This window comes from Podarcis vaucheri, assembly GCF_965113315.1.
Source record: "Podarcis vaucheri genome assembly, chromosome: 5".
Lineage (NCBI taxonomy): Eukaryota > Metazoa > Chordata > Lepidosauria > Squamata > Lacertidae > Podarcis > Podarcis vaucheri.
The window spans coordinates 2373901-2397058 of record NC_138763.1 but is presented as its reverse complement, the minus strand read 5'-3'; the positions used below and the strand labels follow the sequence as shown (position 1 = coordinate 2397058).

Below are 23158 nucleotides of genomic sequence, written 5' to 3'. Positions count from 1 at the left end.
CAGAGTGCAATTGTTCCCTCAGTTCCAAATTCAGCCCACCTTCAAACCAAGGATGTGGAGAGCTTCTCCTCAGGGCCATCTTAAACATATCCGGCGCCGTGGTGCAAAGCTCCCTCTGGCGTGCGCACACACACCTCAGTTTCCCAGAGTTGTTGACCTTTTGGGGGGAAGGACAGCGCTGCCAGCGGAGCTGGAGGAGGCAGGCAGCAGCTGGAGGGCAGCTCCTCCGGCGGGGAAGAGGCGGAGGCTGGATGCGGTGCCTCCTGGCTCAGCTGGATGCTCCGTGCCGTGGTGGCCACGGCAGAAGGAGGCTCCAGGCGTGGCACTGCTTTGGCGCGGCATGGCGGAGGCAGGCAAGGGCGGTGAGCTGATGTTGGGAGGCGCCGCGTCCAGCCTCTGCCTCTCCCCTGGCGCCCTCCAGAACTTGGTGTCCTGGAGCCCTGCACCACTAGCCTCTATGGGGATTCTCCTACGTCAGAACACAAGAAGAGCCTTGCAGGATCAGGCCAAGGGCCTACCACTCCCAGCATCCTGTTCCCAACCAGGGGCCAACCAGTTCCCCGCAAGAAACCCAAGGGAAGTTTTGAACACAAAAGCACTTTCTTCCCTCCTTGTGGTTGCCAATAACTGGGGTTCAGAAGCATCACTGCCTCCAATTGTGGATACAGGTAGGTAGCCGTGTTGGTCTGCTGTAGTCAAAACAACTTTTTTTAAAAAAATTCCTTCCAGTAGCACCTTAGAAGCCAACTAAGTTTGTTCTTGGTATGACCTTTTGAAGTGTGCATGCACACAAAAGTTCATACCAAGAACAAACTTAGGTGGTCTCTAAGGTGCTACTGGAAGGATTTTTTAATTTTATTTTGTTCCAATTGTGGAGGCCGAAGGCTAGGAGCCACTGACTGCCCCCTTGTAAGGCATGGGGAGTCCTCCTCTCCCTTTGGTAACTTCACAGATAAGAACTAACAAGCAGTTGATATGCTTATATAGTCATACCTCGTGTTAAGTTTGCTTCATGATACGTTTTTTCAGGTTATAATAATTATAATAATAATTTATTATTTATACCCCATCCATCTGGCTGGGCCTCCCCAGCCACTCTGGGCGGCTTTCATAGAAACCAAAAATAGAGTAAAATATCACACGTTAAAAACTTCCCTGAACAGGGCTGCCTTAAGATGTCTTCTGAATGTCAGGTAGTTGTTTATTTCCTTGACATCTGCTGGAAGGGCGTTCCACAGGGCGGGCGCCACCACTGAGAAGGCCCTCTGCCTGGTTCCCTGTAACTTGGCTTCTCGTAGTGAGGGAACCGCCAGAAGGCCCTCGGTGCTGGACCTCAGCGTCCGGGCAGAATGATGGGGATGGAGACGCTCCTTCAGGTATACTGGACCGAGGCCGTTTAGGGCTTTAAAGGTCAGCACCAACACTTTGAATTGTGCTTGGAAACATCCCAAAGTGACCCAGAAGTACCGGAAAGGGTTACTTCTGGGTTAATGATGTCATGCACAGGTGCAGAAGCGGCAAATTGGGACCCGCGCGTACACAGATGCGCCACTGCGTGTTGCGTTCTATTCATGTTTCAAACGGGCCTCTGGAACGGATCCTGTTCACAGCCAGAGGTACCACTGTAGTCCTTTTATTACAGTGTCATGTTGCAAGCACAAATATACAGCTCTCCGCAAGGAGGGCAGTTGCCTACTCTAAACCCTCCTTCCGACTTCTGCAGCATTCTAGGCGCCAGTGGGGAGTTCCTCCCTCCCTCTGCCTCCTTTGCTCTCTGACACGCCCGGACCTCTGAGTCCGTGGTGAGGGGGGGTCCCCCACACTCTTGACTGATGTCTCTTCTAGCTGTCCCCTCCCTTCTGGCTCCCTTGTCATTATCTCATAACTAGGTAATTCCTCCCTAACCTGTTTAGCTTCTGTCTCTCTCTCTGCTTCTGAACACACTATGGACGGGGGGTGGGGGGGTGGGCGCTTCCCCCTCCAGCTCTCAATCAGAGAGAAGCTGGTCATCATCAGACCATTCCCTGACACCTCTCCTCCATGGATCCGTCCAATCCTCAATTTAAGCCACCCCGGTTGGTGGCCGTCACTGTGGCAGGGAGTTCCGTTGTTTAACTCTGTGCTGCTTGAAGAAGGACTTTCCTTTTATCGACCCTGAGTTTTCCAACGGTCAGTTTCGTTGGATGTGCGCGAGTTCTAGTGTTCAGAGAGAGGGAGGAAAATTTCTCCCTATCCACTCTCTCTGTGCCATGCACAGTTTCTTAAAGTGCTGTCGCAGGGGTCAATAAGGTTTATCTTGCCTGGGCCAGATCAGTCCCGCAGAAATCCCGCTGTGGTTCTGGATTGCACCTGTGCGTGAGCCCGCAATTTTCGGCATCTGTGCAGATGTGATTTTTGGCACCACGGAAGCAAGTCCCCGCACCGTGCTGCTTTAGCGCAGCGCACGAGTGGGCAGCTTGGTTCGGGGGCGGCTCGTGGGCCAGTCAAACAACCCCCACGGGCAGCTTCCAGCCCATGGGTCTTAGGTTGCTGACCCCTGTGCTATCATGTCACCTCAAAGGGCTCATCCACACTGCTATTTGCCCCACTTTTCCCTGGGGAACTCATGGTTTACCGCTGAATCGGACCAAATGGAAATTGGGTTTTATGCGGATTGCTGTTTGTTCTGATTCAGCACTAGAGAATGGGTTTCCCCAGGGAAAGCTGCATGGCAAATGCAAAGCCTCTCGGACCCATTCATTCTAGGCATAGGAAAAGTGGAAATGTGCCCTTAATTCATCTTTCCTCTAAACTGAAAAGTCCCAAACACTGCAACATTTCTTCACGCCAGTGCTGAGGTCCAGCTCTGAGGGCCTTCTGGCAGCTCCCTCCCTGCAAGAAGTGAGGTTACAGGGAACCAGGCAGAGGGCCTTCTCGGTGGTGGCGCCCGCCCTGTGGAACACCCTCCCATCAGATGTCAAGGAAGTAAACAACTACCTGACTTTTAGAAGACATCTGAAGGCAGCCCTCTACAGGGAAGAATTTAATGTTTGATGTTTTATAGTGTTTTTAATATTCTGTTGGGAGCCGCCCAGAGTGGCTGGGGAGTCCCAGCCAGATGGGCGGGGTATAAGTAATAATTTATTGTTATTATATTATTATTTCTTCACTCCATTCCCTTGGCCATTTCGGCTGCCCTTCTCTGAACCTTTTCCAAGTCTATTGTATCCTTTTCGAGGCGAGACAACCAGAACTGCGCACAGCATTCCAAATGGGGTTGCGCCATAGACCTCTGCTTCTCTATTCCTGCCCTATACCATAATCTTTGTTGGAAGCTGCCCAGAGTGGCTGGGGAAACACAGCCAGATGGGCAGGGCACAATAATTAAATTATCAAATTATCAAATTATCAAATTATCAAACTATTAAATTATTAAATTATTAAATTATTAAATTATTAAATTATTAAATTATTAAATTATTAAATTATTAAATTATTAAATTATTAAATTATTAAATTATTAAATTATTAAATTATTAAATTATTAAATTATTAAATTATTATTATGCCACCGGGGTTGGATCAGGAGCTAAAAGAGGAGTTCTGAGATCCCAGGTAAGAAGAGAGTCCAGTCGACTGCAAGTTGAGCAGCAACCCTCGTACCTTGAGAGCTTTGAGGACGGTGGCCCCTTCGAACTTCTCGTTGGGTGTGTGGGGTGACGTCTTCCCCCGGTACCCATCTCCAGCCAGCAGAATTCCCTGAAACAGAAAAAGGATATCAGGATTATTCCAATATGTTGACGCAACATTGGACTTTCCAGCTTCCGAGCTTAAAGGATGACACCAAGGGATTCCATTCACTTGGAAGGTCATTGCAAACCCCAGAGAGATGAATGGGAGATTCTGTAGGGAGCAACCAGCCTTTCCCATGGGGCGCAAGCTGCAGAATGTCTAGGGCAGGGGTTCCTAGAGTGGGAAGTGCTGCCCCCTGGAGGCTGGAGGTGTTACTGTGAATTGCATTGCATTTATACAACTGGGTTTTTTAAAGGATATTGTCCTATGTATGGATGTTCCATTATTTTATCCCTTTGTTCTACACAGCCCTGTGCTCTTTTGACACTGGGCAGAACATCAATTTCTTCAGCAAATATTCAGAAAGCTGCTGCCACACCATTTGGCAAAGGTAGGTGGGCGTTGGGCGCCAAAACACCTGCAGACCATTAGGTTAGGGCAGGCTGGCTTTGCTGCAAAAATCTGCAAGCCTTAAAGCCCCGCGAGACTTTTAGTCATCAGTGCCAGTGTGGTGTAGTGGTTAAGAGCGGTAGTCACGTAATCTGGGAAACCGGGTTCGTGTCTCCGCTCCTCCACATGCAGCTGCTGGGTGACCTTGGGCCAGTCACAATTCTCTGAAGTCTCTCAGCCCCACTGCTTGTTGTGGGGGAGGAAGGGAAAGGAGAATGTTAGCCGCTTTGAGACTTCTTAAAGGGAGTGAAAGGCGGGATATCAAATCCAAACTCTTCTTCTTCTTCTTCATCAGTCGCAGCCAAGGCAACAAACATCCTCACTCCATGCCCCAGTTGTAGACAGGATAACAGAAATAATTTGCATTCCTGTGCATGCCCACAACGTCTCTTGCACCCTGAGTCACCGGTTACTCACATTGGCGACCCGGTGCAACTCCTGACACTCGTCCTCTGTGATCACGTTGTCCAGCAGCACCCTCTGGGTCCCGTTCAGCTGCTCTGAGTTGTACACAAATTTTACATCGCTGAAGAGGAGGGGACCACCTGGGAAGAGACAGAGCGAGAGAGATGGAAAATCACTTTGCAAGAGGAGTTCACTTTTGCTTCTCTCAACCCTCAGATACTTAGCTGGGAGCGGCTTATGCAGAGGAGCAAGACAAAGGCCATGGGCCATTCAACTGACTCGGATGCCTTTTTTTTATTTAGAATCATAGAATCATAGAGTTGGAAGAGACCACAAGGACCATCGAGTCCAACCCCCTGCCAAGCAGGAAACACCATCAGAGCACTCCTGACATATGGTTGTCAAGCCTCTGCTTAAAGACCTCCAAAGTAGGAGACTCCACCACACTCCTTGACAGCAAATTCCACTGTCAAACAGCTCTTACTGTCAGGAAGTTCTTCCTAATGTTTAGGTGGAATCTTCTTTCTTGTAGTTTGGATCCATTGCTCCGTGTCCGCTTCTCTGGAGCAGCAGAAAACAACCTTTCTCCCTCCTCTATATGACACCCTTTTATATATTTCAACATGGCTATCATATCACCCCTTAACCTCCTCTTCTCCAGGCTAAACATGCCCAGCTCCCTTAGCCGTTCCTCATAAGGCATCGTTTCCAGGCCTTTGACCATTTTGGTTGCCCTCCTCTGGACACATTCCAGTTTGTCAGTGTCCTTCTTGAACACTTGGTCCTTCAGGGGCACAGCTACCCCATTCAGGACCAGGGAGTCCTCCACACCTGCCCGCTTCCTGTCCCCCAAAAACAGTCCTTCTGTCTTGTCAGGATTCAACCTCAATCTGTTAGCCGCCATCCATCCTCCAACTGTCTCCAGACACTCACACAGGACCTTCAATGCCTTCACTCTGGAGGATTACATCCCACAGAAATCACAGAGCAAGCTTGTTTTCCAGAGGGTAGGACCTCTGAACCAATGGATTCAAATGACAAGAACGGAGAGCTTGACTACACCTTAGGAAGAACTTTCTTGCAGTAAGAGCTGTTTGACAGTGGAATAGACTCCCTGGGGCGGTGGTGGGCTCCCCTTCCTTGGAGGTCTGTAAACAGAGGTTGTATAATCATCTACCATAGATGCTTTAGCTGAGATTTCTGCCTTGCAGGGAGTTGGACCAGATGATGCTCACGGTCCCTTTCCAGCTCTACAATCCTATGATTCTATGATTCTGCTGTCCAGCTCTATTATTCTATGTCCAGAAAACGGGGCAGAAAGGAAGGATACTTACAAAACAGAGCCAAAAGAATTAAAAAAGAAAACAACGGCAATTAGAACAGCAGCCAGCTGGCTTTTGTGCATTTATTTACAAGGCTGCTAAATCAGCATATTGGAGGAGAGGCTTTTCCCCGGGGGAAAAATATCACTTTATGCCAAAATTGTTGAGTGGAGGACCTGGAAGTGCAGCCAAGATCAGAGGCAGCAAGAGCAGGTTGGGAATCTGGGGGAAGAGTTTTGGGGCTCTCTGTTTCCCCCCCCCCTGACTTTTCAGAAAACAGATGGGTCCACATTGCCTGAAATGCTCAGCCTGGAATCTTTCAGGAGGGAGAGAACACGCACAGACAGACACACACAGAGAAATGAACACACACACACACACACACACACACACACACACACAGAAAGCTAATGGACTTTTTGTACCCTGGCCAGTGTAAACCATCTTCCGTTTTAGCTGAACCGTGTTGCCTTTTGTGCAGGGGTTGCAGATTTGGACAAAGATCCCAGCGTGGCCTGAAATACTCATCAGTGTCGCTGTGGGTCTCTAGAACTTTCCATGAGGTCATGTGGGGTCTTGGGCAAAACTCTCACATAGGTGGGTGGGAAGAGGGCTGGCTTTCCTCCCCAGCAGTGTTGTGGGGTATTGCTATGGTTCAGGGTATCAATGGAGCGGGATGCAATCTGCAAAATGCACACACGCAACACACACAAGGGATTCTTGGCAACGCGCTTTTCCACATTCCAGAGATGCCCCGTCCTCGTAACGCCCACAGATGCAAGAGGAAGAGGACAGAGGCCTTTGTATGGAGGGGTGGGGGCCCGGAGGCATTGGGCACTTCTCAGAGGCCAGCTCCCATGAACCTGAGAGACGCCTCCTCACAAGTAAAGCCCTGCTTATGCACACAGTGCGTTGCTTCTCAGATCAGTGGTTTGCAAATTGGACTGCAGCGCCCCTGGAGCGCAGTGGGGTGCCCTAGCGTGGGGCAAAGAGGCAAGGAGGCAGTAGGGGGCACTGGTGGCACAAATGACTATCAGACTTTGAAATGCTGGTGGTCCACAGGGATGGGGAAGGTCTCTCAGGTATTGGGGGCCTACTCCTAACCCTAGCCTGTATAGTTAAAGCTATGGTTTTCCCAGTAGTGGTTTTCCCAGTAGTGATGTACGGAAGTGAGAGCTGGACCATCAAGAAGGCTGATCGCCGAAGAATTGATGGTTTTGAGTTCTGGTGCTGGAGGAGACTCTTGAGAGTCCCATGGACTGCAAGAAGATCAAACCTCTCCATTCTGAACGAAATCAGCCCTGAGTGCTCACTGGAAGGACAGATCCTGAAGCTGAGGCTCCAAGACTCTGGCCACCTCATGAGAAGAGAAGACTCCATGGAAAAGACCCTGATGTTGGGAAAGATGGAGGGCACAAGGAGAAGGGGACGACAGAGGACGAGATGGTGGGACAGTGTTCTCGAAGCTACCAGCATGAGTCTGACCAAACTGCGGGAGGCAGTGGAAGACAGGAGTGCCTGGTTTGCTCTGGTCCAGGGGGTCACAAAGAGGCGGACACGACTAAACGACTAAACAACAACATGATTCCATGATTCTATGGTTCTTCCTATGTTCTTAAGCAGGTCAGTTCCACTTGGCCAGTTTTGCCACGGCTTTCAGGGCTTTCAGGGCTCCTGAAAATCGATTCAAGCTGAGCAGAACAGCCTCATCCATACAGCGCAGTATTTCAATGTAAAGGGAAGGCATTCCATTACACTCAAAGCCACTGGAAGGAAAGCAGCTCTGCTAGTAGTAGAAGGAACTCATAAGGGAGGTCAGCCATGAGCCAAGATGGGCTTTAGCACAGCTGGTTAACCTCCCATCATTGTCCATAATAACAGGTCTGTGTCTGGAAAGGAACCAGCCCCGTGTTTTTCTGACCGCATGCGGAATCCACGGCTGGTTATTGGGTGTTTTCTGTAGCTTGGGTGGGGTCTCTGAGTGCAATCTAGCAAATCAGCCACGCGCCACGGGAAACTCTGCGGGAGGGAAATGCGCGATTGTCACAGAGAGAGAGGCCTTTGCCCTTTTCTCAGGCGCACAAAGGGGAGCGGTTGCCTCGTCCCACCAGACGGTTTGATAGCAACCAAATAAAACAGAGTAAAATAAATCTGCGAGAGGAGAAGACGAAAGCCAGGCATTTGGAGACGACTGGCCTCCTTGCATGCCGGAACGAAAAAGCGAACCAGATGGGAGGAAGGTGGGACAGCGCTAAATCATGCTCAATTTGTCTAGCCTCGCAAAATTACAGGGGGGGGGATACAGGAAGCAGGGGGAGGAATAAAGAGGATGACGCTGCGGAACGTTTCTATCAAAACTGGCTTTGCTGTCACAGCAGAATTGCACCAGAAGATGGCAAGATAAGAGCAATCTTTGGGCTTCCAGCTCTTCTGGACTTCATCTACATTACAAAGTAGCAGACGGGCTCTATCCAGGCACCACAATAAAGGGAGACCACAAACATTCAGAAGTCTTATTCACACATTACACTATATAATATAATAATAATATTATATTACACTACATTAAAGCGTAAAGGTAAATGGACTCCTGACCATTAGGTCCAGCCGTGACCGACTCTGGGGTTGCAGCGCTCATCTCGCTTTACTGGCCGAGGGAGACGGCGTACAGCTTCCGGGTCATGTGGCCAGCAGGAGTAAGCCGTTTCTTACAAATCAGAGCAGCGCACAGAAACGCCCTTTACCTTCCTGCCGGAGCAGTACCTATTTATCTACTTGCACATTGACGTGCTTTCGAACTGCTAGGTTGGCAGGAGCAGGGACCGAGCAACGGGAGCTCACCCCGTCGTGGGGCTTCGAACCGCCGACCTTCTGATCGGCAAGTCCTAGGCTCTGTGGTCTAACCCACAGCGCCACCCATGTCCAACACTACATTACACTAATCCAAGAAACCGACCTTTTAATGTGGCGGACAGTGTGCTAACTTGAATAAAATATTGGGAAGGGGGGTAGGTAAGCCCCACCCCACACAACTGATCACATGACACAGTACACACATCCTATTTGACAACAACACCCATTAACCTGGGGGGGACAGCCCCCTCAAATATTTTAGACCCCTCTGCCCCTAGGAGTTGGCTCCTATGGCGATAGAAGCTTTGGGACTCTCTGCCTATTGATGTCAGGCAGGTGCACTTTTCAGAGCCTGTTAGAACATTTTGGTTTTGGACAAGCTGACCCAGATATCTGGAAAGCTGGTGTGTTTTTAGTCTGTTGCAGGTTTTAAGTCTTTTGGAGCATTTTAACCTTTTTTACCAACAATTTTGCAGCTTCGTTCCTTTCATAACCTGCTTTGAGGCTCTTCAACAGTCGAGCGGCATATAAATTTTATGAAACAATAAAGGAAACCGTGGCATAGCACGAGTGGTGTGAGTTCCTAGGGAGCCGATTGCGGCTGCTTTGCTCTAGCCAAAGTTTCTCCTGTGGTCGGCAGCTGCCGGTGGACCGAATCTTACCTTCCCTGAGCTCACGGTCCAGTTTGGGCACAGTCTTCTTTCCTACTGCCTTCCCAGAACCGTCTGCGTTGTCGCTCAGGACCCCTGAAGGAATCCTGCGGAGCAGAAGTCACAAGGAATTATGGGTGCGCAGAACAAGAGGATAAATTATGCTGAACTAGCTAGAATAACAGTAAGACTAAGAGACCAGGATGACTGGAAGTTTCATGAAAATTGGAATAAATATCTGACGTGTATAAGAGATAAGTATACAACTTTGATGACTCTGGCAGGGATAGAATAACTCTAACAGTGTTTGGCAAATATGTAAAGGAGGTAAAACACGTAACTTTAGAAATTATCTGATACTTACCAATAAAGTGAAGGGAAGTCTGAGGCTCGGTGGAGCCTAAAATAACTGTGTACCATATATATGACTCTTGTAACAGCTATGTTATATGCAATATATGTAATCTAGATTGTATTTATGTATAATCAATGAAAATTAATAAAAATGTCTAAGCAAAAAAAAAAAGGAATTATGGGTGCGCAGTAACGGCGGGAGACAATTCCCCGTGGCGCATTCGTTGAACACTGACATGCAAGGGGGGGCACATCCTGGTGGTGAAATGAGAAGGAGCTGCCCCCCAGCACAGCAGCCCCCTCCTAAAGGCTCCCCTCCCCATAGCATTGATAATGGCAGGTTCCAGCAAGATCTCATGGAGCCTACAAGATTTTGCAAGATCCTACTGGAAGCAGACACTGCTGCTTCCGCACCAGCAGTGGAGGTGAGGAAGGGTGCCTTCAGCTGTACCCCCCCCCCTTGGTGTTTTGCCACCTGAGCTGCCTGCCTGAGCCTAGCTCATGAGTGAACCGGTCAGTTTGCATTTCTTAGTGCAGAAAGTATTGATCTGACGTGTAGAGATCTTTTCTATTCTACTTAATACAAGAGGATTCTAGAAGCTACTAGGAGCTTCTCTGTGTGAGAGAAGCAGGCAGAAGAGTCATGGTTGTTTGGGTTATACCTTCTGGGAAGCTGGTTTGAATTGATTCTCTTATCTCTTCCAATTAAGGTCATGCTAACTAAAAATACAGACCAAAGAAAACCCCGTGTTGCAAAACAGAACACTCTGAATGTCGCAATAGGGTGCTCCGAGTACACCTTACTACAGTCATACCTCATGTTACGTCTGCTTCATGTTACGTTCTTTCAGGTTACGTCCTGCGGTGACCCGGAAGTACCGGAAAGGGTTACTTCTGGGTTTCACCGCTCACGCTTGTGCAGAAGTGCAAAATGACGTCACGTGCATGCACAGAAGCGGCAAATCACAACCCGCACATGCACAGACGCGCCACTGCGGGTTGCACTCTTTTCATGTTGTGAACGAGCCTCCGGAAAAGATCCCGTTTGCAACCAGAGGTACCACTGTATGCTGATCAGCTTACTACACTTTTAGTATAGCTGATCCATGGCCATTTGATGTACCTTTGGGGTCTATTAATTTGCTGATGAAGATTTAGGAAGAACCACCTAAACATTAGGAAGAACTTCCTGACAGTAAGAGTTGTTGGACAGTGGCATTTGCTGCCAAGGAGTGTGGTGGAGTCTCCTTCTTTGGAGGTCTTTAAGCAGAGGCTTGACAACCATATGTCAGGAGTGCTCTGATGGTGTTTCCTGCTTGGCAGGGGGTTGGACTCCATGGCCCTTGGGGTCTCTTCCAACTCTAGGATTCTATGATTTATCATTGAAACAGATCATTATTCTGGAAGAACAGTCCTGTCTGCTGCTGTGCTCGGAGCACCCTATTGCAACCTTTGGATCACCCTTCATCTCATGTTTGTAGGATATTGACTGTGGAAAGGCCTTCTGCCTTCATTGCAGTGATCTTTGACAGTGACATCCCGCTCCTACCATTCCTGTTCATGGAACGTTTCATTTGACTATAAATATAGGCCAGGAGGATTCTGGGTTTTGCCTTCCTCTCTATGTCTCTCTTCCTTCTGCTCTGGTGTTCGGTTTAATACTAAACCTTAGCACAGCAAAAGGAAGAGAGATAGAGTGAGGAAGGCAAAAGCCAGGCTCCTTCTGGCCTATATTTATAAATGTCATGCCACAAAACTGGCAGCCACACACAGTCACCCCCTGAAGGGAATCACCATTTGCCCTCTTCTCCCAGGCCTTGAAATACGCAACCATCTCCGAGGCAAAGGGAATCCCAAACCCCGGGACAGACTCCCTCCTTTCTTAACTCTTCAAAAAGGCAGTTCTTCACCACAGAACTCTTCACTTCTTCCCATGGCCCAATGGTTGCCAGTGGCTTGAATTAATTAATTTTATAATGAATGATTTTAGAGTGTTGTTTATCCTGTACTTTTGTACTGTTTTATTGCTGTTAGCTGTCCTGAGCCCGGCTTCGGCTGGGGAGGGCGGGATATAAATAAAATTTATTATTATTATTATTATTATTATTATTATTATTATTATTATTATTGCTACATTTTTTTTTCATTGAATCAGAGAATTGTAGAGTAGGAAGGGATGCTGAGGGCCACCTCCTCCAAGGCCCTGCAACGCAAGGGATGAAAAGGGGATTTAAGATTTCCTGCTCCCTGAAGACTGGCAAGATATTCTCCAGGTCCCCTGTGTGTGTGTGTGTCTGTGGCTTGAATAAAAAAAGGTGGCCCATTTGTACGGAGTATTCCCCATGGATCCGTGTCTCGAATGTGGCCGCCTACCTGTGCTCATCTTGCCGAGACCCAGAGATGCTCCAGTACGTCTGAAACGAGATGAAGGTTTGTTATATTAAGGGGGGGGGGGATTCTCTCATTTGACAAGCTGGTTTATATTAAGGATACCAGACGTCCCCATTTCCCAGGGACAAGTTCCCAGATTTACAGATCAGTCCCCTGACAAAATCCTATCATTCCTAAAGGTAAAGGGACCCCTGACCATTAGGTCCAGTCGTGGCCGACTCTGCGGTTGAGGCGCTCATCTCGCTTTATTGGCCGAGGGAGTCGGCATACAGCTTCCGGGTTATGTGCCAGCATGTCTAAGCCGCTTCTGGCCAACCAGAGCAGTGCACGGAAACGGCGTTTACCTTCCTGCTGGAGCAGTACCTATTTATCTACTTGCACTGGTGTGCTTTTGAACTGCTAGGTTGGCAGGAGCAGGGACCGAGCAACAGGAGCTCACCCCATCGTGGGGATTCGAACTGCTGACCTTCTGATTGATAAGCCCTAGGCTCTGTGGTTGAACCCACAGCACCACCCGCATCCCTCCTATCATTCCTACTGAAGTTGAAAAACATCCCAATTCATTGGAAAAAAATCTGGTTACCTTAATTTATATCCATTCTGAACATATTGCCAGACAGCTCACAGACTAGCAGGTTAGCCTGAAATCCCCTTTCTTCATTTACCTGTTTAGCCAGAACCGAGGTGATGCTGTTGTCAAACTGACGTCTTCCAGCATATTCTGTGTTGCCCTCCAATATTTTCCTGGCCAGATTTTTGTCATTTGGTTTTTTATTTTTATTTTTCCAAAAGCTACAACTGCAGTGCAAGCCTGCTCTCCATGACCAGCTGACATGCTATTGAGTCCTTAAAGTGTTACTGTGCCTTTATTGAGATGAGGGAAACCCTGTGTCGGGAAATGCCTTATGTCAAATGTTTTACAATTTATTATGCGCTGTACGCCGCCCAGAGTGGCTCAGGAAACCCAGCCAGATGGTTGGGGTATAAATATAATAATAATAATAATAATAATAATAATAATAATAATAATAATAATAATAATAAATTTTAGAAGCTTCCTCCTTGCAGCTTATGCCTGGCATTACTGATAAATATTAAGTACTCCTTAGCTCCTGTTTTCTTACTGCCCCCGATGGTACATTTTGTTTGAAATAACAAAATTAACAAATGAGACTGCACCCCCATCCCAGAAAGCAGCACTCTTGGGAAATAGGAACTGAGTAATTTAGGAGTAATTAAGAAGCTATGCCTCAGTAATGCCTTAGTAAGGCACATCCTGTCTGGACTACTGCAATGCACTCTACGTGGGGCTGCCTTTGAAAAGAGCATAGAAACTTCAACTGGCTGCCGAGCCCTTGAGAGAACAGCTGTCCTGGCTACAGGTCTGTTTCTAGGCGTAGGTGTATGGTTTTTTTAGTGGTTTTATGTGTCCCCCATTAGGGAATGCCTTGAGTCCCCCATTAGGGAAAAGGAATGGTTATAAACAAATATATTTATGTGTGTTGATGCCAGGAAGACGCAATATGGGCAGACTCCGGGAAAAGGGAAGCATATAATCAGAGTTGTAGGGGACCCTTTTCTGGCTGAAACTTGTGAGTTAAACTTACAGAAGGGCCTTGGAAGGTCGCTGCTAGATAACCAGAGTGGTGCATGCTCTGGTTATCTCCCGCTTGGACTACTGCAATGTGCTCTACGTGGGGCTACCTTTGAAGGTGACCCGGAAACCACACTTAATCCAGAACGCAGCAGCTAGACTGGTGACTGGGAGTGGCCGCAGAGACCACATAACACCGGTCTTGAAAGACCTACATTGGCTCCCAGTACGTTTCCAAGCACAATTCAAAGTGTTGATGCTGACCTTTCAAGCCCTAAACGACCTCGGTCCAGTATACCTGAAGGAGCGTCTCCACCCCCATCGTTCTACCCGGACACTGAGGTCCAGCACCAAGGGCCTTCTGGCGGTTCCCTCCCTGCGAGAAGCCAAGTTACAGGGAACCAGGCAGAGGGCCTTCTCGGTAGTGGCGCCTTCCCTGTGGAACGCCCTCCCACCAGATGTCAGAGAGAACAACAACTACCAGGCTTTTAGAAGACATCTGAAGGCAGCTCTGTTTCGGGAAGCTTTTAATGTTTGATGTATTATAGTATTTTAATATTCTTTTGGAAGCCGCCCAGAGTGGCTGGGGAAGCCCAGCCAGATGGCCGGGGTATAAATTATTATTATTATTATTATTATTATTATTATTATTATTATTATTATAGCACTGTGTTAAGTCCTGGGTGGACTCTAAATTCTGCTTCTCAGGAAAGCATTGCTCCAGTGGTGGCAAATCGGTCCAGTTTGAAAGCACCCATAGTAAATAGGTTTCTAAAGAGGGATTATGCAAATTCCTGGAGCCCCAGTGAACCGCCAGCTCTTCCTGTTAAATGAAACCTACGTGTTCAGAGGCAATATAAACTTTGAGTGTGAGATGGTGGGGGAATTTCAGAAGGGAGTGGCTGTTTTCAGAATGCCAAGCTTATGAGTTTGGGGAGGCGTTTGGCTGGGCATTCTCTGAAAGCAAATACTTTACCTGAAGGGCCCTGGGACTGATCCAGCAATGTTCTTTGCATAGGTGACCTGGCAAACATTCCTTTCAGTGTGCAAAATGCCTCTGCAAGTCTAGATTTATCTCCTGCAGAACCCAGCATGGCACACAAAGGGACTTGATCAAGGCATTTCAGGTACGAATCCAAATCTTAACCTCTTGTGTCTGAAAGTTCATGCCTCACACTCGCTTGCACTTACCGGCTCCGTGTACAAGAAACCCAGGCCAGCTGCTCCTGTCTGCAGCAGGTACGATTCCAGCTTATGTCGCCTCAAGAATGTCACAGCTTCCTGAAATAACCAGGAGAAGGACTTAAAACCAGGCTGGTTGCGGAAAGAGCTCTCATAACTGACAAATAGTAAGAGCATTGTTTTCAAATAAATCCACGAAGAAGCTCTTTTTTTGCTGCCAAGGTGAAAGGAAGAAGAGAGAGCAGTACATGTGAAAAGGATCTAGGAGTCTTGGTTGACCACAAACTTGACATGAGTCAACAGTGTGACGCGGCAGCTAAAAAAGCCAATGCAATTCTGGGCTGCATCAATAGGAGTATAGCATCTAGATCAAGGGAAGTAATAGTGCCACTGTATTCTGCTCTGGTCAGACCACACCTGGAGTACTGTGTCCAGTTCTGGGCACCACAATTCAAGAAGGACACTGACAAACTGGAACGTGTCCAGAGGAGGGCAACCAAAATGGTCAAAGGCCTGGAAACGATGCCTTATGAGGAACGGCTAAGGGAGCTGGGCATGTTTAGCCTGGAGAAGAGGAGGTTAAGGGGTGATATGATAGCCATGTTCAAATATATAAAAGGATGTCACATAGAGGAGGGAGAAAGGTTGTTTTCTGCTGCTCCAGAGAAGCGGACACGGAGCAATGGATCCAAACTACAAGAAAGAAGATTCCACCTAAACATTAGGAAGAACTTCCTGACAGTAAGAGCTGTTGGACAGTGGAATTTGCTGCCAAGGAGTGTGGTGGAGTCTCCTCCTTTGGAGGTCTTTAAGCAGAGGCTTGACAACCATATGTCAGGAGTGCTCTGATGGTGTTTCCTGCTTGGCAGGGGGTTGGACTCGATGGCCCTTGTGGTCTCTTCCAACTCTATGATTCTATGATTCTATGATTCTATGATTCTAAGAACTTCCTTTGAAAACAAATTCAGCAACTGCGCTGATCTCAGGGACTCAGTAGCCGGCCTCTCTTCCCATTATTTATTTATATAATAATAATAATAATAATAATAATAATAATAATAATAATAATAATAAAAAAGATTATTTATACCCCGCCCTCCCCAGCCAACACCGGGCTCAGGGTGGCTAATTGTATAAAAACAATTGATTAAAATACAACTTAAAAACAAGATTAAAATGCAACATGAAAATGCAGCCTCATTTCAGTAGAAACTCAAATCAAAAACTTTTTTGGGATGAAAACGTCAAATCTTCACCAAGCCCAGGGGAAGATGAGTTGAGGGCAACTGCTCCCACTGGGCTTTTTCAGATCAGTAGGCATGGGGGGGTTCAAGCCTCTGAAGAAATAGATTGCCCTTCAAAATGACTCAAGAACCTTTACAGAGTACAAAAGAACAGGCAGGGGCATAGGAAGGGGGTAGGCAGTGGGGGCGGGCTGCTACGGGTGCCCTCACGGAGGGGGGGTGACATTCAGCGTGCTGCCCGCCCACTACTCCCAAGCCTACCCTGAGCCGTCAGGGGAGGGGGCAGAACTGTGCTGCCTTGCCGGTGGCCTTCCCCCCTTCCCCCTTCATTTTGAGAGCTCTGGGGAGGCTTGGGAGTTGCGGGGGGCAGCGCACCATTGCTCCCCAGTCCCAGGCTGCTTTCTGGGGGGGGACTCCCCCGAGCTGTCAAAAGGAAGAGGGAAGGGAGGAAGGCTGCTGGCAAAGTGGCGCGGCTCCCCCACCGCCGCAGCCCAGGAAGCAGCTCACCATGGGCGGCTCGCTCCACCCCCCCCCATGGGTATCTCGCCCCCTGGGATGCTCGTCATGTGCACAGCACATGCACAGCATGTGTGCCACTCCGAGTGCCGGAGCAGCTAGCTCCACCTCTGAGAACAGGTCCTTGCCCCCGAGGAGTTTGCAATATACAGTTCAAGACATGGGAAACAGTGGAATTGAGGCAGCAGGGTTAGAAAGAATATGCATAGCCATTTATATCAGGAGAGCTGATGCGCTGAAGAAGCATCGGCGTTGGCATGGTTTGTATACCTGCAAAGGAGATTTCTGGCCGCCAGCGGCCGATTCCCACATATCGGCTTCTTACCTCTCTAGGCTTGATGCTCGCCAAGTCCACAAACCCTTCCAAGTTGACTTCATAGTAGCTTTCGTTGTCCAAGACGTCTTCATCGTCCGGATGGAACAGGAGGTAAGACCTGGTGCACTCCAGAGCTTTGACGTAATCGCCCACTGAAAGAGTGAAGGAGAACCCTTTAGACTGGCCAGAAATTTCAAAGACACAAGATTTACCCACTCTGGAAGAATGGCAGATGAAGATGATGGACTATATGGAATTGGCAGAAATGACTGGCAGAATCCGAGACCAGGGAGAAGAAACGGTGTAAGAAGACTGGAAGAAATTCAAAGACTACTTGCAGAAATACTGTAAAATTAATGAATGTTAAAATGATGTTGGACTGAAAATAAGTGGTTTTGGTATTAAGGCTAATAAGAATATGTAAATATAGATAGTTATATGGATGAAAATATATAGTTATAGTAGGTTAAGTATACAGAATAAAGATAAATGAAAGAGGGTAAGGATTTGCTGAAAGGACTTTGTAAACGGGAATACAAAAAGGGGAGGTGTGAGGAGGTCAAGGAAATAAGCAAATGAACTTAAAGATATTGAAAAATGGATTATTATTTTTTCTAAAATATTTTTTTCTTCTTTCCTTTTTTATTTTTTCAATTACCTTTTTTGTATTTTGTATGTGTAATTGTTGGTTTAATTATTTTTAATTTTTAAAACCTATGTTTAGTGTAAAATCTCAATAAATATTTTTTTTTAAAAAAAAAGACTGGCCAGAAATTTCACTTCAACTTTGCTGCCTCCTCCTCTGAGGAGAGCTTTGGACAGGGAAATTTGCTGCTGCAGCTGCAGAAGATTTAAGGGATTTAAGCAAAAACAAAAAACCCATCAACCCCACTCTCTTTTATTTTTCCTGCATGTCTGGAACTGCAAAAATGGTTGTGATGGAAGGGAACACCTAGCAGGCCAGAATTTGTGACAACCGGGTCTGCCGCATTCTCAGGTCTGAGCTACAGGCTGGAAGTTCAGGAGTCCAAGAAGCCCATATGCCAAATTAAGGCGATGGCATGCTCCTCCCCATCCTATTTCCAGCAGTGGTACAGTGGTTAGAGAGCTGCACTAGGACCTCAAAGTCTTCTGGTTTCACTTTAGAACAAGCCACGGTTTAGTGTTGGGTTCAAACTCCGTGAACCGTGGTTTGTTCTAAATAAAATTAGTTAAGGCAAGCCAGGATCAAACAATCGTTTCTAACTAGAGTGAAAAACATACACGGTTCTCCCCTACGTTTGCACGTAACAAGGAACCATGGTTTGTTCTAAAGTGAAAGCTCTCCTCTCGTGTACAACTTGTCAAAATCCATTGTCAAATAAGTACATCTATTTTGTTGTTATTTGAATGAGGATTTAGGTGGAGGTCTTTCTAATTTCCATGTGGGTGAGAAGTGGAAAAAAAATGGCCAGTTGTTGGAAATTTCTATGGGTTCTGTTTTGTTTTTGCAAAGTTTTTTCATAATGCATATAAAACAGAGAGAACAGTGATACGTAACAACAGAGGAAAATCAAAAGATGAAAGGGAAACTATAAAACAGACACAGAATGAGTAGATTAGAGATAACAAAGTCCAAGTGAAGACCACCAACACTGTCAGTTGAGTATGTAATGAAGGAATGCCAAATCATATGATAAGAGACTGGAGCTTCTAGCTCCTGTTGAAATATCAATTTATGCCTAATTTTCTTCATTCTAGCTCTATTCCAGAGTGAGTGGTACTCAAGTGCCCATTGTAAGATTTGAGACTGTTTTTCATTGAGTTGAAATTACTATTCGAGATGCCAAGGTCATACATAAGGCTAATTCTTTTGAAAATATAGCTATATTGGTATCATCAGAAATATTCAGTAATCTTCATTGGGGACAAGGGAAATTCTGGTTCTGATCTACTCTGATTTGGCGCCAGCCACATGAGTATTGCTTAACATAAGCAAGATAACTCTCTGGACCCATGATAGCTTTGGGTTTTTTGGTGGTCATCCCGTCGCTCAGGGAAACATCAGAACTGAGGCAAGAAGTCCAGAAAGCCAAGCTGTACCTCTGTAATAGGCGAATTGCAAGAAGTCGTAATGGAGGGGAAGGAAGTTGTCGATGGGGGAGAGTCTCCCGGGCCGTGTCGCCAGCTCCCTCACGCACTCGTGTTGACACACCAGGACTTGCATGTAGTGATCTGTGAAGAAAGAGCAAGGGAAAAATCTCAAACAGGAGGAAGGAAGCAAAAAACCTGTTATGTACTGAAGCTCTCACCCTGGGCCAGCAGGGGGATACTGTAGATAGTTTAGTTTTCACACAGGTCCACATATGCAAATAAGGAATTGAAAGTGACGTTCGGTGATTGGATAGTTACAGAAAGTTGTTACTGTTGCTTTGTAGTTGAGCTCTATATAAGCAGGTTGGCTGAACACTTCAGTTCAGTTCTGTTCTGGCCTGTGAATAAACAAGAGCTGTTTGAAGAATCGCTGTGTTGTCTGGTATGCTCACCCACAACCTAACAAAAACCTCAGCTTCCTGCGATCTAATGAGGAATAAACAGCAACACAAGAAAAGCAACACTGTTGTTTAATAAGCATTGGTTTGTTACTCAACTTCAAAACCTTCTACACTGAAGGAAAAGAATTTAGGAGAAAGTACAGGGGACAGACTATATATTACGGTACAGACTATAACTAAATGCTTCCTTTCAGTCTATTTCAGCTGCTTGGGTGCATTAAAATACACAAAAATCTGGCATAGAAAGTTGGAAGGGACCCCAAAGGTCATCTAGGCCAGCCCTCCTAATGCAGGAATCACAGCTGAAGAATGCTTGAGCAATGGCCATCCAGTCTCTCGCTACAAACCGCCCATGAAAGAGACTCCATCACCTTCTTGGGGAGTCCAGTCCACTGTCCAACATCTCTAGATGACCCCCAGTGTACCTTCCAACATTCTATGATTCTCTTCTTCATTGGAGGTTTTTAAGCAACGATTGAATGGCCATCCCTCAGGGATGACCGAGTTGAGATTTCTGCATTGCCAGGGTTGGACTAGATGACCCTCAGGAGCCCCCTCCAGCTCTGTAATTCTATGATTCTATGTCATATGGGGTTTTATAGGTTTCTAGTGCAGCCTTCCCAACCTGGTATAGGCTCTGCTCAGCCTCCTCAGTAAGTGACAGTTGTCATGGTCTGGGACTTGGGCTCGGACTCAGAACCAGAGGAGTCTCAGTCCACACTGGATCCTTTGCCTCACTCAGGCATCACCTGAACCAAGTCTGGGGCCTGATCCTGAAGAGTCCCAGTCTGCACAGGTTCCCCTGCAACAAGCACCAGCTGGGCCGAGTCCGGGGCCTGAGCCTGCCCTGGCTCCAGATGTGGGGATGACCTCGTTGCCTCCAGCTGGGCCATCACTTACAGCTGCTCCACTACCAGTTGGGTCAGGGGAGGCTGAGGCGGCCTCTGGGTCTAGTCACCCACCGATGTCTCCCGAGTTGCAGAGACTCAGGTCTGAGAGAAGGAGAGACCTGAGTACTCGTAGGAGGAGTGCTCACCTTTGGGTGAAACAGGGAGATGAGTCGCCGGGGGATCGGGACCGGCCGATACCCTGACAGAGATAAAAGGCTGTCGGACCCTGGCCCAGGTTGCAGGAGCAACATTGCTGAATGCCAGATCCTGTACCTGTCCTTGCCTAGTTTCCTGCCTTGGCCCTGCCAGACTGACTCCTAGCAGAACCTTCGTTTCTGGACTGGTCCTGGACTGCGTTTCACGGGTTACCCCCGGGCCCAGCACAACAGCAATGCTCCTGAATTCCTGTTGCTTGAAACTGCAGAAGGGGAGAGTAGCTCTCGCACCCAGGTCCTGCTTGTGGGTTTGCCTTTGTGGCTTCTGGCTGGCCCCCGTGAGCACAGGAGGGACCACTGGCCTGATCCTGCAGGCTCCGCTTATGTTCTCATATTTTGGATGTCCACTCGCATTTCATTCAACTGATGAAATGAAAACAAGGTTAAATATAAGTGTTAAAACTTGGGAAGGGGTGAGGGGTCCCATGTGCAGACCGATTTTGTATTTGTGGTCAACCTCAGCAGGAAGGCATCACTCATCATCTGCTAGCCTGCCCCCTAAATAGAGACCCAAGAGATCGCTTTCTGAAACCTTTGTTCGCACAAGCAAACAGGCATGGTCCGGTTTCTTTTAAGGGACAATGATATTTCCGTAACACAGAGAGAGGCCCCTCTATGCACTCTCTGCAAAAGAAATCAGGAAAAACGAGTTAGATAAAATCGCTATAAATTGTTGTGGTGATTCGGAGGTTTAATGTGAAATCAAGCTGGATTTCAGCTTGTTTGTGTCTCTCTTACATCGCGGATGTTGGCAAATTGGATTTTCAGAAATTGGAACTGCCAGAGATGCAGAAGGGAAACCACGTTTTAATGCTCAGGAACTTGTCAAAGCAATTTTTTTTAATATTATGGGGTTTTTTCCAATTATGGATATACAGTCAAACCTCAGTTGTTGAACGTCATCTGTTCCGGAAGCCCGTTCGGCTTCCAAAATGTTCGAAAACCAAGGCGTGGCTTCCGATTGGTTGCAGGAGTTTTGTGCACTCAAGCGAAAGCCACGTCAGACGTTCAAAAAAACTTCCAAAAAACCTTCAAAAACCAGAGCATTTACTTCTGGATTTTCAGCTTTCGGGAGTCAGAAGGTTCCCAAACAGAGGCGTTCGGGAGCCAAGGTTTGGCTGTACAGTGATACCTTGGGTTACATACGCTTCAGGTTACAGACTCCGCTAACCCAGAAATAGTGCCTCAGGTTAAGAACTTTGCTTCAGGATGAGAACAGAAATCATGCTCCGGCAGCCCGGTGGCAGCAGAAGGCCCCATTAGCTAAAGTGGTGCTTCAGGTTAAGAACAGTTTCAGGTACCCGAGGTACCACTGTATGTTCTGAATTATTTTATTAATACTATTGCCTAATAAACAGACTGATGGGGCTCATCAGTCTGGGATGGTAGCCCTTCTAGGAGAAGGAAACCTCTACTGCCTTGTGGGATATCCTTGGAAGAATAAAAGTCTCACGAGTAAACTCTACACAAATCCTGAGCATAGTCCCTAAAGTGGTTGGGTGGCGTCTTGTATATCTCCTTCGGGTAACTCCTGCGGCCAAGATGGTTCCAAACGTCTTACTCTGCTTTCCTCTGGACCCCACTCGATTTCCTCCACATGATACAATTTACAATAATCTTTGCATTCTACAGTCTCCTCAAATCATCTATATATCCTTATTATCTTTCCTTACTCATTTTTCTTCCATCCAGTACTTCGCATTTTAATCTAGGCATATTAGCGTATCTTTTTTTGAGCAGTATTTTGCCATATACTCATCAAAACATTTCAAACAGGGAGGTCACTTTGGTTCTGCTAACACAGAAGTGTCTTCGCCCAAAACTTGCCAAAAACAAAATTGCCTAATACAAGTTTCTTGTGGACTTTGGTTAGAAAAACAATAAACTTATGACCTTATGGGTAGGGAGGCATGATGATGCTCATGATGATCTATAAGTGTTTTGTTTCCTTAAATTAAGTCCCTTCCTGTGGGCGGGGGAAGCAACTAATGATTTTTGTCAAAATGGCATTTTCTTCCAGCTGCAAAATGTTACGCAGAAGAGGTTGTGAGCCGCCCGCCTTTCTGCAGACCGTTGGTGATGGGAATCAGATGAAGTGTCGCAATCCCCCGAGCCGAAGGTCAACAACGAGCCATAATTCAAAAGGAGCTAGATAAACAGAAGGCAATGCATGGGGCTTAAGTCACACTCATCAAATCTCATTGATTTGCACTCAAGTAAACAGGCATGGGACGCGGGTGGCGCTGTGGGTTAAACCACAGAGCCTAGGACTTGCCGATCAGAAGGTTGGCGGTTTGAATCCCCGTGATGGAGTGAGCTCCCGTTGCTCGGTCCCGGCTCCTGCTAACCTAGCAGTTCGAAAGCACGTCAAAGTGCAAGTAGATAAATAGGTACCGCTCCGGCGGGAAGGTAAACGGCGTTTCCGTGCACTGCTCTGGCTCGCCAGAAGCGGCTTAATCATGCTGGCCACA

General features: G+C 47.2%; 1 protein-coding gene and 1 long non-coding RNA gene across 3 annotated transcripts in view; one reads left to right on the top strand and one right to left on the bottom strand.

The window, feature by feature from the left end:
- The window catches only part of P3H2 (prolyl 3-hydroxylase 2), a 114359-nt gene that overhangs the window by 11722 nt on the left and 79479 nt on the right, over nucleotides 1-23158 (bottom strand). For both annotated transcript variants that reach the window (XM_082224143.1, XM_082224144.1), the window contains exons 4-10: nucleotides 19131-19262; nucleotides 17058-17200; nucleotides 14982-15071; nucleotides 12179-12219; nucleotides 9464-9558; nucleotides 4639-4766; nucleotides 3643-3738 (exon numbers count right to left, since the gene is read on the bottom strand). In XM_082224143.1, coding sequence (XP_082080269.1) covers nucleotides 3643-3738; nucleotides 4639-4766; nucleotides 9464-9558; nucleotides 12179-12219; nucleotides 14982-15071; nucleotides 17058-17200; nucleotides 19131-19262 — 725 coding nt within the window. The remainder of the gene's footprint in view (nucleotides 1-3642; nucleotides 3739-4638; nucleotides 4767-9463; nucleotides 9559-12178; nucleotides 12220-14981; nucleotides 15072-17057; nucleotides 17201-19130; nucleotides 19263-23158) is intronic.
- On the top strand, nucleotides 452-10769 carry LOC309533406. Its single transcript, XR_014220220.1, has 3 exons — nucleotides 452-668; nucleotides 893-1029; nucleotides 10657-10769. It is a non-coding gene; the product is annotated as an uncharacterized lncRNA (long non-coding RNA).